The sequence below is a fragment of the Porites lutea genome, chromosome 11, assembly GCF_958299795.1.
Source record: "Porites lutea chromosome 11, jaPorLute2.1, whole genome shotgun sequence".
Taxonomy (NCBI): domain Eukaryota; kingdom Metazoa; phylum Cnidaria; class Anthozoa; order Scleractinia; family Poritidae; genus Porites; species Porites lutea.
The window spans coordinates 27,637,694-27,652,143 of NC_133211.1; the positions used below are offsets into that span (position 1 = coordinate 27,637,694).

General features: G+C 35.7%; 1 protein-coding gene across 4 annotated transcripts in view; it reads left to right on the forward strand.

Annotated features, from left to right (window-relative positions):
- The first annotated feature begins 460 nt into the window (after nt 1-460).
- The window catches only part of LOC140951989 (GREB1-like protein), a 38,417-nt gene continuing 24,427 nt past the window's right edge, over nt 461-14,450 (forward strand). For 3 of the 4 annotated variants that reach the window (XM_073401375.1, XM_073401377.1, XM_073401376.1), the window contains exons 1-2: nt 461-606; nt 7,811-8,102. In XM_073401375.1, the coding sequence (XP_073257476.1) occupies nt 7,871-8,102 (232 nt within the window). In that variant the 5' untranslated portion in view covers nt 461-606; nt 7,811-7,870. Of the gene's footprint in view, nt 607-7,810; nt 8,103-14,238; nt 14,362-14,450 lie in introns of those variants that run through there. The other variant, XM_073401379.1, reaches the window with a different exon arrangement.

Here is a 14,450-nt window from a genome sequence, read left to right on the forward strand (position 1 = left end):
ACACCTCCCTAAAATGGACACCTAGAGTTTGTCCCTGCCTTTCCTTACTCCCTTTATTTGACTCTCTATAAGACGGACATCTCTCTAAGACGGACACTTACTGCCGGTCCCAAAGGTGTCCGTCTTAGATGACTTGTATTTCTAATGTTACGCAACAATGCCGATGTTCGCCGATGCTCATATTTCGAGCTTGGGCTACCTGTGGAGAAACCATGGCCTATCTTTTTTTTTTTTTCCGACCTTGGTTCAGCTTTCGCGCAGCCGTAACTCTTACTTTGCGAATCACAAAAGAAAAAAACACACCAAAAAGCCGCCAGCTGAGCAAGCCAACCGAAAAACCAGGCAGGAGCCGATTACTTGAACTAGGTCAAACGTTTTTTATCGTCGACTCGACGATCTGATCCATGATCATCATCAAAGGATCACATGACATTCGTCCTCAAAACTTGTTATACCGGAGTGAAGTCACGTGACTAGCCTCCGTCTTTGTATTTTGTCATGATATATTTTCTTTGGTCCAGACTTGATATGTCGTTTTGCATTTGCTTGCTGAAGATAACAGTTACGATTTACGCCGTGGAGGAAGATATCAACTAAAGTACTGAGGTAAGTTTCTGAGCACTTTTTAAGTTTTTTTTTTCTTTCAAGCTGTTTGTAAAGTGCGTTTTAACTGGTGATTCTCAATTTGATGGCCGCGCTCTCTCACACTGGTCTGTCCGGCGGGCCGCCACTAGACTGTCAGATCGATAGACCGCACGCAAGCAATTTTCTCAAACCGTAGTCTAACAACGAGTTATTTTCTTTCATGCAATCAAATGCCAGAAATAAAGAAGGCTTTTGGGAATACTTCTATTCTTTTTTAAAATTCCTCTGACTCTTTAGCGCGAGTTTTTTACTGCCTGACCACTGAAGCAGTGCGTTAATTGACTAAGTGAACGGCTTTGTTTAATTTCTCGCACAATGTTTGAACTATGTTACGCGGAGATCCAATGAATTCGAATGAAGAAAACTGCAAAGAATCATGATGATGTTTTAGTTTCGACGTATTGAACTGAACACAGCATAAGCCTACGTGTGTGATGGGTAGCAACACATCGAGATGTGATATCGGTCGCCATATTATAACAATATTATTGTTTTTCACAAAACAACATCCATTATGGACATTTATACTGTAGTGGACATTTCACAGTAGAAGATTCGAGATAAATTCTTCAGAAAAGAAAGCAAATTTTCTGTAGTTTTAAACCGCCGAATTTTAACGGGATTCAACGACAAAGAGTTGCATGATTCGTGCAACTGATTAAGTCCTGATTAAGCTGATTTTTACAGTTCAACATCGAAACGAAATCGATATTTAATTAATTATTTTGCACTGCAAAGCCTGTAGTAAATACTTCATCCCTTTTAATCGTTGCCTTCCTAGAAGTTAAAGATGACACTAATTAGAGGAGTCCATGCTTGCCGTTTCCTCTGGGTAAAATCAGGCAGAGATTGCTCAGGGGCACCCAACGAGAATACAGTTCAAAACCACGTAAACATAGCATTGTTAAATGTATTTAAGTATTTAAACAGTAGATATAGGCATATTTTTATCCCCCCAAAATTTTTCATCTGTTCGGATTTCCTAGCTGAAAGTCTAGCAATCCGAAAATGATAGGGATCAAAACTTACCTTTTCGAACATTTGAGCCAGAAAAAAGGCTCCCGAAAGTTCTAGGTGACCTTTTTAGGGTAAAAATCTGTTAAAAATGGGCAATTATACAAATTTATAGATGTTCGAAAATCCTAGGAGAGGTAGGCAAGCAAGAAGTTTTACAAAAAATGTTCAAAAAATTCTAGATCTCAAATCGTCTTCCGAACAGATATTTTCTGAAAATTGACGTTGGGTGCCCCTGACGGCTGGAAATTCAATGGTTATGATTTATATCCAAATTTAAGACTACGATTTAAGTAATTCTTACTGAATTCATATATTAATATGGAATTCAAAGAAAAAACACCCAGGAGTTCATGGAAGTCCATTTTCAGTTTTTTAAAAAACTTAATTTCTTCCACCAACCAAACAGTTCAAGGCAGTGTGATGTCACATGCACTATTTCATTTCATACATTAAGTAATACTTGTTATGCCGCAAAATGTAATAATCGCCGCAAAATGTAATAAGAATCGCCGCAAAATGTAATTGTAACGCAAAATGTAATAACATTGACGTAAAATGTAAAAAAATTTTCAACGCAGAATGTAATAATCTTTCAACGCAAATTGTAATAACTTTTCTAACGCATAATATAATAACGCAAAATGTAATAATTTCCGAATAACGACGTGCATGCTATTTCAAAATCCGTTGATAGTTTCCCATTATTATCCAAAAATTCTAACCCAAACCAAATTACCCATACACCCTTCTCCTCAAGTGGTCAAAAATGGTCGGCCCTAAAAGGACGAAATTGAGCACTTTTTATGGATTTCCCAGTTCAAGATTTGGTGCCGTCAACTCTAAGCCAATGGCGATTGCGTTACTGAGCAAATTCAAGGTTTCGTTTAGCGTCGAATGCGTTTCCTGATATTGAGTGGGTCAGTCGGATTGAAAAAAAAAAAAACTAAGAAAAAACTCTTATGAAGTCTCGGAATAGGAGGCCCTGGTACCCCAGGACGACATTAAAAGTTAACATTCACATATTTGGATTAACAAAATGCACAATATACTGTAAAAAATTTTCATGTCTTTGTTCCTGTTTTTCTCTATGCTATTACTATGCTCATTTTTCAGATTAAAAGAATTATTTCAAGTGAAAAATTATTTAACTACGTCGTTACTTTTTTTTTTGAAAATGCCAAAAATTTGGGTCGGTCGGACGACGCTAAACGGAGAAAGAAAAAGAGGATGGCCTGTCTTCTAACCACAACTGCCTTGCCAGGCAAATTCAATATTTTTGTGCGTCAGCTTAGCTCTACTCCAATCAAAAATGCGTTACTGGGCTAACTAAAAAATTTTTGCGCTATCTGTTCTAGGCAAACGACAACTGTCTTACAAGGCAAACTGATTTGACTTTGCAAAGCTGGGAAACGTCAACCTAAAAAACAGCATTAAGAACAATTCAGCCTCTATTAAGTGAGAACTTAGGAAAAGTAAGCTACAGCCACAGTTGTCTGGTTCTCATGAAAAAAAGTTTGACAGATATCTTACATTTTAAATGCATTTGAATTACGCTTTGAAAGTTGATTCTATTACTTGTTTTTGACAGCAGCTATTTTATTTGACTGAATTAAATTCAACATCTGAAATTAAACCAAGTCTCTCAGTTGCTACAGTTGTGGTACAGTACAGCAAGCTCTTGCAGCCATTTTTGTCTCGTCACACAACTCTCCTCCTCCTTTGTTGGGGAAGAGTGTTACGACGTTTCAACCGTTATTTCATTAATAATAATAATAATAAGAAGAAGAAGAAGAAGAAGAAGAAGAAAATAAATATTATTACTATTATTAACATCAATATTGATAATAATAATTCAAATGAAGATCTGGATCAGCTACTGATTACTGAGCCACAATACCAATTTTGAAATAGCATGCACGTAGTTATTCGGAAATTATTACATTTTGCATTATTACATTATGTGTTAGAAAAGTTATTACAATTTGCGTTGAAAGATTATTACATTTTGTGTTGAAAATTTTATTACATTTTGCGTCAATGTTATTACATTTTGCGTTAGTATTACATTTTGCGGCGATTCTTATTACATTTTGCGTTAATATTACATTTTGTGGCGTAACAATACTCAACAATTGTTGTCGGTTAGGTTTGACAAATTATGCTTCACAAAAAGAAAAAATGTTACACCTTATCCCAAATGTTGATAGAAAGACAAGGGTCAACCTTACCTTATGCTCCTAGTGTAGTTTTTCACTTTTTTTGTGGCATTATGTGTTGCTTAACACTGGCCCCCTTGACAAAGAGGAAGAAAATGGCATGTTATGCAATCCAACAGCCACCCACAGCTGAACGACTTCTGACTTTTGTCCATTTTCCCCCATGTCCACACATCCCTTACCATCCAGCCTTTGGAATATGAGAGTCAGGAAGTTTTTGAGGATCAGTTCCAGAAAATTTTGGAATTCATTTTCCTCTTATGGCCTAAAGTGATGCCACAAGTTTTCACATTTGTCTCAAAATTGCCATTGTCATAGGAAGTCCAAAAAGTGGTTCATCATAACCACTATTTTCAATTCAAATTAGGTACAATAATGACCCTTGCCACCTATTCCCAATGTGTTTTGTGACCAGTAGACACATGAATTTGTAAGAAGTACACATATGTTGCAGACAGTCTGCACTGCTCCTAGTATATTTTCAAAGTTTGCATGTCAGATGATAAAGCATCTTACAGTAAAAAAATTATTACAACTTATTCCCTGAAAGTATTTGTTGGGCCCTCTGTGAGAGAAATGAAGTGTTCTAAAAACTAACCATGGACTTCTGTGTACTCCAGATTTGGTGTATTGTTTCTTTGAATTCATAAGTTACACTGGAAAGAGAAAGTGTAAAATTTGTTAAATCAGTCAGAATTCATTATCTTTGAATAACTGCATTACAAAGCTTTGAATTTCTCACCTGTTGCCCTTATAACCTTTGATGCAACTAAGATTGAGAGTTCCCCTATTTGATTCAGTTAACTTAAAAGAAATATCAGCAGGGATTCCAACTTAAATAATCTGGTACCCAAGTATCCTACACAATATTTTACAAGTAACAAGGAATGCGGATTTGCACAATCATTTCTCTAAGAGAAGCAACGACAAGCACCCACTAAAGCTGAAATGTAACATGGGCAAAAGGGACTATTTATTTCAATTCTTTACCCAATTGTGTTAACAGTGCCACGTCTAAATAGTTTAAATTGAAAAGATGCTGATCAAGTATTTTACCTTATAATTTTAATTTCTTCTCTCTTAGCACTTTTTATATCGACCTAGCTAGATTTTTTATAGCATTATTGTTTGTTTTAATCATGTACATAACTTAGGAATTTTTAAATAGTATACAATCAGGGCCAATTTAATCAGGGGCTACACTGATAAAATAAAGTTACTTACTTACTAAAACAAAAATTGTGTCAAATGTTACCAGGTTATGTAGTTCTGTTAAAATCGATCCTTTTTTTGAAGTGTCCATAATGTAAAAAAATTTATTATGTTATATAACTGAAAGAACTTCTTGTTCTTCAAATCGCAAATTTTTTGTTCAGAGGCTCTTGTAGTAATGTGTACTGTCTTTATATTAAAAAATAAAAATTTTCAGGTTATGGGCACTTTATTGGATCAGATGCGTCAGTACCGTGGCTAAGGTACCCATAGAGTAACATACTTTGTCTTGTGATGAGATTGTTACAATAAAACATATACACACAAATTTTGTAACTAAGAGTTAAACCTTAAGTTGAAGTATCTTGACAATAATAACATAAAATTTGAGTTAAATCATTATTATTATGTTAACAATAATGCTTTCATTTGACTCCAATAATTCCTAAACCTTCCTCTAGTTCTTTTTCATATGTATTCTACAGTAATGCAAACTATTTGAGCAGCGTGCAGTATAGTTCTTTTGTCTCGGTCTGTCATGAAGGTGGCTCCACTGGATTTTTTAGGGGGGATACCTACCAAGTTTGAGCATTAACTATGCCGGCATCAGTAAAGATATGGGAAAAAAGTTACCACAGCTGTATTATATAAAAAGATGAAAATTTCTTATGATGTGGGTTTTATTGCAATGGAAGTCACCATAGCAATGTAATGACACCATTACAATTTTATTTTTCTTTGTGTTTCTTTGTACTAGGAGGTTTTTTTAAAATCGCTCAAGGGAGTTGAGGCAATTATGGCAAAGTTTGAGCAAATTCTATGAGAGCATTTTGGAAATATTTTGAAACAAAGTTTTAAGAATCATTAAAACAGTGAAATAGCATGCTATCCACATAATAAGCTAATATTTTAAGAAAATGATAAGCTTTGGAAACGCAGCTTCATCTCATAGTGGTTTGACTCCCTTGAAAACTGTGTACAAAAAAAGAGGGGAATTGCTCTAGGCGATCGCGGGTTAGAAGAATTTTGTTAACCTGCATTCAGCTGCTTTTGTTACAGTTTGTGCACGTGATTTCCTAAAAAATCCAGCCGAGCCACCTTAACTCAGTCTGTAACCTGCAGTGTAATACTTGTATCAAAATGTTAGTGTTTGTTATATTATGACCAACATCATAATACAAGCATAATACAACCTCATGACGCGAGCAAGGTCTTCGACACTGTAAACCATGATATCCTACTTGATAAACTAGAGTTTTAAGGAGTTTGCAGTGTTGCATTACACTTGGTTCAAAAGTTTTTTTATCTTTCTTGTAGAACTTAATTTGTATAGTAAAATGGCTTTATAATTCCTCCTTTAAAGACGTTAAAATTAATGTGGAGCACTTGCCTCAAGGGTTGATTTATAGGTCCATTATTGTTTTTGTTATACATCAATGACTTGTGTAATGTGTCAAAGGCTTTAAATTTCATGCTCTTGATAGTTTTGCCAATGATACTAACATATATTTTTTTTCTCATAAAGACCCAAATCAACTGATGGAAATTGTGAATACCAAATTGAAGAAACTATCAAGCTTGTTTCAGGCCAATAAGCTTTCTATTACATAAAAAAAGTGAAATTTTATTTTATTCAAAACAGGCAAAAACTTGACTTTCAATTTATGATATTGATATTTATCGTGTAAATGAAGTTTTGTTTTTAGGAGTTACACTTGACGAACACTTATCATGGAAATCTCAAATACAGAACGTAGCAAGAACAGTCTCAAAATCAGTCTGGGCATTATTTACAAATTGAGTTTCTGTCTTAATAAGACCTCCTTATGTACTCTCTATTATAGTTTAGTTTATCCTTATTTATATTACTGTGTGAGTGTTTGGGGTTCATCCTATCAGTCAAATCTGAAACGTTTGACTGCTCTTCAAAAACAGGTTATTAGTCAGAATAAATTCCAGGAGTTCTTTTGATGCACATACCAATCCTATTTTTGTGAGCTTACAAATTCTAAAATTTGAAGATCATCAAACTTCAAATAGGTAAAGTTAATGTATCTTTACAAAAATGGCCTTCTTCCTGATAGTTTCAATGACATGTTTTTACTTACATTTGTAACTGTGACGTACATTCATATTTTTAATTATAACACTAGAAGTAAGAACACCTTCCATTTGCCCTACTGTTGGATAAATGTAAGGAAATTTTCACTTCATTTTCAAGGACTCAAAATATTTAATTCCCTTACGCTCTGAAATTCAGAATGCCTTCAGTAGTATTAATGTGTTCACTTAAAACTAAAGTCATTTTTCTTGGTATAAGCACGCTTAACTTCTCTTAATACTTGTGTGCAGTTTTCACTTCTTTCCCCTTTTTTTTCTGGTATGTTCTTGCATTATGTTTTCTCACTTCCTCTTTTTCATTTTTACACTTGTACATTCAACCTTATCTATTTTTATCCTATTTAATGATTACTTTCTATGTTGCAAAGAATCTGTATACATATGTGATGACAGCTGTAGTTAAATTGTCTTGCCCATGCCAGTATTTTTATTTATTAATTAGGTCATATATTTTTAAAGTTGGTCCTTTTAATTAGCCTTATTGGCTTCCTTGGGCTCACTTGCCTGATATTTTTTAATTTTATGTATATATTTAGCTTGAATGGCAAAATGATAATAAAATAAAAATAAATAAATAAAAATTTCTCTTTTCCACTTAGTATTTTGGCAAAGTACTGTATGTAGATGCTTGCATACAGTGATGGGCACAGGACAAAACCATGTCAGACCATCGATATCGCAACAAACATCGGTCACTGTGGCCACCCAGGCGAGTCAGTACCAGGCTGTCTACTTCACAAGGGGTCCATTATGATAGGTCACATCACTATGACAACACACCCATCAGTACTTCCTCTTCAGTAATGGAAATCCCTCCTGACACTGTAATTGTTCATGTTCCAGGAATGCCTCCAACTTCCAGGACTTGTTCTACTGATGGGCATCCCAGTGGTAAGTAGACAAATTTATATGGTCCAAAAGAGACGTTTCTACAGTACGGGCTATGGGAATTACAGCATTAAACGCTTGTTTATTGCATATTTAACCACCATATTGCATGAAAATAACACCAGAAATACATGCGCGAAACAGGCATGTGAAAAAATAGACAAGAAAGTACAGGCAATTTTTGGAAACTGAGGGTAAAATTTTACACGTAGACTGCTTGTATTTGACAACTTTCATCTTTGGCACAAATCTGTAAAGGGATGAACAATGATCTCTCGACCTCAAATCCTACTTTGAATATCAGTCATATTTTTGGGAAAAATAGAATGATCATTTCTACAGGGATTTCAATAACAATATTATTGAAGTAGAGTAACTGATTGTATCAAAACAAGGCGCTTTTTTAGGGGTGGGGGGGGGGGGGGGGTCTAGGGGCCTGCTCCCCCAGAAAATTTTAGAATTTGAAAGCCCTATAATGCAATTTCCAGTGTGCTGGACAAAAAGAGCATGTTCTCATTTACGAAAAGTAGCTTCCATTTACCGGCCACACAATCAACTTCTTTTTATTTACAAATGAAAAGTACATTAATGCACTTGAACAAATTATGCAAAACTATCTATATAAAATGAGAAACTTGTGAAAAATTAACTGAAATACAGCATTCACAGAACCAACTATTAAAGCTTAAGATACATGTAAATGTAAATCGAAGGGTTCTTTTGGATTAGTTTAACACATCATAATTACATTGTCATTAAGATTTAATGATATATTTGTTGTTAATCAAAACTACTTGCTTCTTCTGGCATAATAAAAGTAACCAACTTCCCTGAGCAAACAGCTGACGCTTTTTGTTGGTCGTTGATGCTTATTGGAAACCCTTTGTCTCTCACCGGGCTAGCTACAAAATTATTGTTGATTCAGTTTCACTTCGTAGATAAATATATGTGCAGTTCAATCATTTAAGCCTCTTTTAAAATTTCCTGGGGCTCTTTGTTGCACGATTAAAACTAGCATAATTCACGGCGCTGTTTTAAATGTTTCTGATGTTTTGAAATGTTTTCAAGGACATGTGATGCATGGCACGCCAGTATTTTATTTTCATTTTGATATAAACTTGATCAGGTTTGAACTTGATCATTGTTTCCTTTACCTCCGTATTCCCTTAAGGCTTGTGATTTTTTTATTGCTATTTGTTTGTTTGCTGGTGGGTACCAAGTGGCAGTGAACAAATTTTTTTATCATCCGAATGGTAAAATCTAGTTACCCTAAGACATCTTCAGAATTTTTTATTAACAAGATTGTTAAACAAGCAAACAAACCTTGATAGAGATAGGTAGATAATAGAGTTGGGTTTTTTTACTCAAAACAATTATAACTTTTTCTGTAAAAAGCAATAGTAACCAACTTATACATGTAGTGACATTGTATATAAAAAGCCTTTTGAACATTGTATTTTTTTTCTTAACATAGTGGTTCTATTTCTTTAATACTAGCAAGATGTTTTTAACTTATATTCATTCCTTGTTTTCAAGTCAGTACAGATTACAAATTCATGAGTGTCGACAAACATCTGCTAATAGTAAATGCTTTGTGTATGATGGAAGTGCATTTAATACCTAGCTACTGTAGGCAGTTTATAGGCACTCCACTAAAATAATCAAATTCAAATGAAACAAAAGAAATATGTAAACTGACGTTAAAGCCCCCAAGCCCCAAGTTATAGGCCCACTAACCTGTGATCAGGCTCTACTTTCATTTCACTTTGTAAATAACATTTCGGCAGGCAAGGTGAAACAAAAAGAGAGCCTGATACAAACCTTCTATGAAACGTCTGCCGCCCACTTTTCTTCATAGTTGGCAATTGAGGTTTCTTTTGCGGTGAGCCTTCGCTTGCGTGCCCCATTCAGAGAAGTCATTCCCGGCTAAACTTTCAAGTGAAACCAATTTTAAGATGGACATGATTTGCACTCGTTTGTTGGCAAATCAAAAGACACCTTGTTTGTGGTCAACAACCTGCAGACGGATTCAACTCTGCACTACACTCACATTAGTTCCATAATTAAAGCAAATCCTGAGAAGATATGAACAACCATTTGAATGTTCTGCAAAATCCTTCTGTCGGCTGACGGTGGATCATTCACGAAGATTTTTGAGTGCTTCAGCCATGTGAGGATTAAGCGCTTTCGACTTTCGGTGACTCCAACCGCCAATCAGATCCTGTGGCACTGTTCTAACAGCCAATCACTTTTGTTGCCAAAATCTGGCCGAAAGCACAACAAGCTTGTGAGAGTTTGTATCAGGTCCAACTTTTAGCGGGAGCACGTAAGAGAGAATGTATGAGAACTGCTAAAATTGGGCCTGATCTCACATTATAAACTGCCATTTTCATTTTCTTAACATTCCAACTGTTTCTTCTCCTTCTCTAATTAGAAAGATACTGGTACATGTACATTGGCCCTTTTTTAGAAAAATCTGGCCCCCAAGAATTGGTTGTAGCGGCCACTTTGGCCCTCAAGTAGAATTTTCTGGCTGGAACACTGATGACACTTAAAAGCTTAATTAAAAACCAGTAAATGCAAAACGTATTTTGATCAACACTGCTACAATAGTTTGTGTCAAAGTGCTTTTTCTGTTTCAGTTTTAAGCCCCCTCAGATATACGCCCCTACATTTAGGAGCCTTCCTAAAACCCCTTTTGAAGATGTAAACAAATATGTAAGCCTAGGGCTTATTATAAGCAGCAGTTTATGGCACATAATTAGTATAATGTACAGTGTAACAGGATTGAAAACCCCAATTGAAGTTGTATGTAGCAACCAGTTTGCTATTAATTTACATTCATGAATGACCAAGGATTTGAACATGGGATGACCAACAGCAAATCCAGCAGGTGATCCGAGCAACTAGTCTCTAGCCCAGGACTGGCTGAATTCAAGTCCAATGTGCTGATCCCTAAGGCCACTTTTACACCAAATTGCTTGCACTAGTAATTCAACTCATCAACAAGGTGGGCTTGTTAGCAGGTGCCTTAAGGGTGGAAGGACCTGGGGCCCATTTCTCAAAAGTCCTGGTATGTTTTCAGGTGCAAAACTCAAATATTCATTTCAAAAATTGAATGAAAGCTTAGGTCCTGGCTAACGGCCCAATTTGTTTGTTAACTGATAGTTTTATTGTTATCTGCAAAACTATCGAAACCCATATCTGAAATGTAAATAACAGTAACTTTTTGTTTTAAATGAAGATTAATGATTGTGGCAGTGGTAATTGCAATTTAAGCAATTGCAGATTAACCCCCAAAACATTTCAGAACTTCAATGGGATTTGAACCCATGGTCTATGCGTCAGCGCTGCAGTGCTCTAACCAATTATTGAGCTATGAAAACCCATGCATTGGGAACCAGCCAATTTGTTGAGTTCATCTTAACCCGTGAATGAAATGAATTTTGGGCCGAAAACTTATAATGGTACTGACGTGGACTCTTGAAAAATGAGTCCCATGAGCGCAAAAGGCACCATTACCTTGGAGGTAACTATGGTAACAATGTGTGCACAAACCATGCAACACCATCACTCTGAACAATTTCAGTGGAATACAATTGCCACAATTCGTACTTAACTGCAGTATCTGTGGGTCAGGGAGGAGTGGGAGCAGAATCCAGCAGCAAACATACAATGATATCAAGCAAGGCAAAGCTACATGTAATAAGTTATGTAAGTTCCTTACCGACCCTGGGGCCTCTCAGCACAAGGCTGCCTGCCTGGGTTGTGACTCCCGACCAGCTAGTAATGTGATGAAAGAGGCTCACTCCCCAGTTAAAGTTAAGTAAGAAAATCCTCGTAGACCAAGTGAAATAATCCCAAGAAAACCAGCTAGATGATGAAGATACATAATTAGGTACATGTATCCTAAGAAAGCACAGACAGAGTGATGGCCCGATGCTCCGTGGAGCCCTGAGTGGCTGAAAAATGCATAAACATGAATGTCCATTTTTAGAAATCAGAATAGTGGGATCAAAGGATGAAAACCCCAGAAGAAGGGGTGTAGAAGTGAAACCAGAATCATCTAAGGTGGCAAAAAATGTGAAACAAAACAAAGCTTACAAGATGAGGGAGAAATCATAACCAGGCAATGACAGAGTCTCGTAATACGTAAATGTGAAAGCTACAGTATACCGGTAGTAAGTGTGTTCCCAGAAATCAAAATAATGCAATACCACTCAAGGATGATAATCAGGAGTTGATGTGAAGGTGAAACTACTTTCGTCTCGTCTCACTAGTGAAACAAAAATAACAACAACAAATGCAGAATGCCAGTAGTCCACTTACGTTCTTTTTTTTTGGAGCACTTTACATTGATTAATGCAAAAACACTGTTTTTTAGATCACATACTGGAGTTGGAGATGGTCAGGACTGCCATTTTTCTACAGACTGTAAACTGTTATCTGAGCCATGAAAAGGTTCAGCTTTTTGCAGGAAAAAGCAGTTGACTTGTATAACTGAACATAGAAAAGTGGGAGGGTAAGCAAACAAACTTTATCACATTGAAAAGGGCTGAGCTACTATCAGCTGTCAGTACAGTATACATTACAATGTACTGTAAAGATTCCATGTACAATACAAGATGAGTATTTTGTTCATATGTGTAATGAATTGCTGACTAACTGATTGTTGGAGTGGCAGCAGAGATAGAGCCATGAACACGAGCAGCATCAGTGGTCCTTTTTTACCACTCTCTTTTCACCATAGCAGCAGTGCTTAGTATTATTTTAATGTCTTACACTGAAGACTGAAGTTGTGTAAGTGTGAAGTGTCTTAAATGCCAGTTCCTCTCCAAAAACGAACAGTTTTCTGGGTGACAAAGCAGCCATACGTAGCTCTGTATTGTAGATAGTTGGGTCCATATTCCCTTTGGTGTCCATATTGTGGAGGTTCAACTGTACAACTGTGTATATTAGCTTAAACTGCCTTTCATTAATATTTCTCTGATCAGCTGCAAATCTTAAGGAGAGGGTTTCCCAATGTTTTACCCCATTAATGTTCATGATTTTATTTTAATTTATAGCATTCACTTTATGGTAACAAAAATCTTAACTATTTAGGAATTATTGCTTGTTTTTGCCCTAATATCAGTTTAAATAGATCTGTTTCCAGTCAAAATTGTGATTGTTAAAATGATACAACATAGATATGCTGTGTACAATATTGGTAAAATCTTGGTAATGATGTAGAAGTCACTGGGATTATTCTTATGGAATGGTTCAGTAAAGAGACAAAATGTAAGTAACACCTTGTACGTGTACTTGCACATGAACCTTTGAAAGTACACATATGGGAATCAATTCTAAATTAAAGTTAGGAATGTGCTATGACTAGGGGCAATGATATTGAATTGTTTTGTAATATTGATATAAGATTCATTCACCTGTCCCACCCATCCTTGAAAACAATCAGCCAGCTGCTAATAGCTTTTAAGACACTTGGAAATTTTAAGAGTTCAGTGCATATCTTTGCTTAAAGTTGGACACTTATCAACTTAAAGGTTACTAGATGCAGGATTTGTGAAAACACATGACTGAAGTAGTTGTATCTGTTGAACAATGTTTTTATACCTTTTCTCGCATGACACAATAACTGCACGTGCCACCATTCAATGTATCCAATACTGACTACTTTCAACTTAATATACAGATGTTTGCTGCTGTGCCAATTTTGTAACATCAAACGGGATATCTGCCCACCAATGTTTATAATGCCTCAATACTATTAAGTCCCATTGCTGCAATCACATATAGACCACATACTGCACATAAATGCTGTCTACAACATTGTTGATTAAAATAATTTGAGAATACATTCACTGTCAAAGTACTCATAAGGTACTCAGTGCTCTATTGTAAGTTACTTCTCACTCTTATCTTTTTCATGGACGTATCAGTTTTTTTTCCATTGTCTTCAGTGAAGATATATTGGCTACTTCAGGAAGCACTATTAATTGATCTGCTTATGATATAGACTCTGCATGCCAACGTTACTTGTATCCACTTTTTGGGGGGCTTTGTCTATCTACATCTTCTTACACTGTATTCAGTGTTGTGATGTTTTACCAGTTTTCAACTGTTATACATGAAAATTAATGTACACTTTGAAGCATAATTCTTCAGGCCTGAGGCAGGTAAATGGAAGTGTGGCTGACTTACAGTACTTTGAGAGATGTTAGTACACAAGATGTAATTCTTACAGAGTTTTTGCCATTATTTGGTATGTCTTGAAAATAAGAAAATTTGGTACATATTTTAAAAGCTACAATGAAAAATTCATGTTGTAAATTTGATGTTCATAGCACCTTA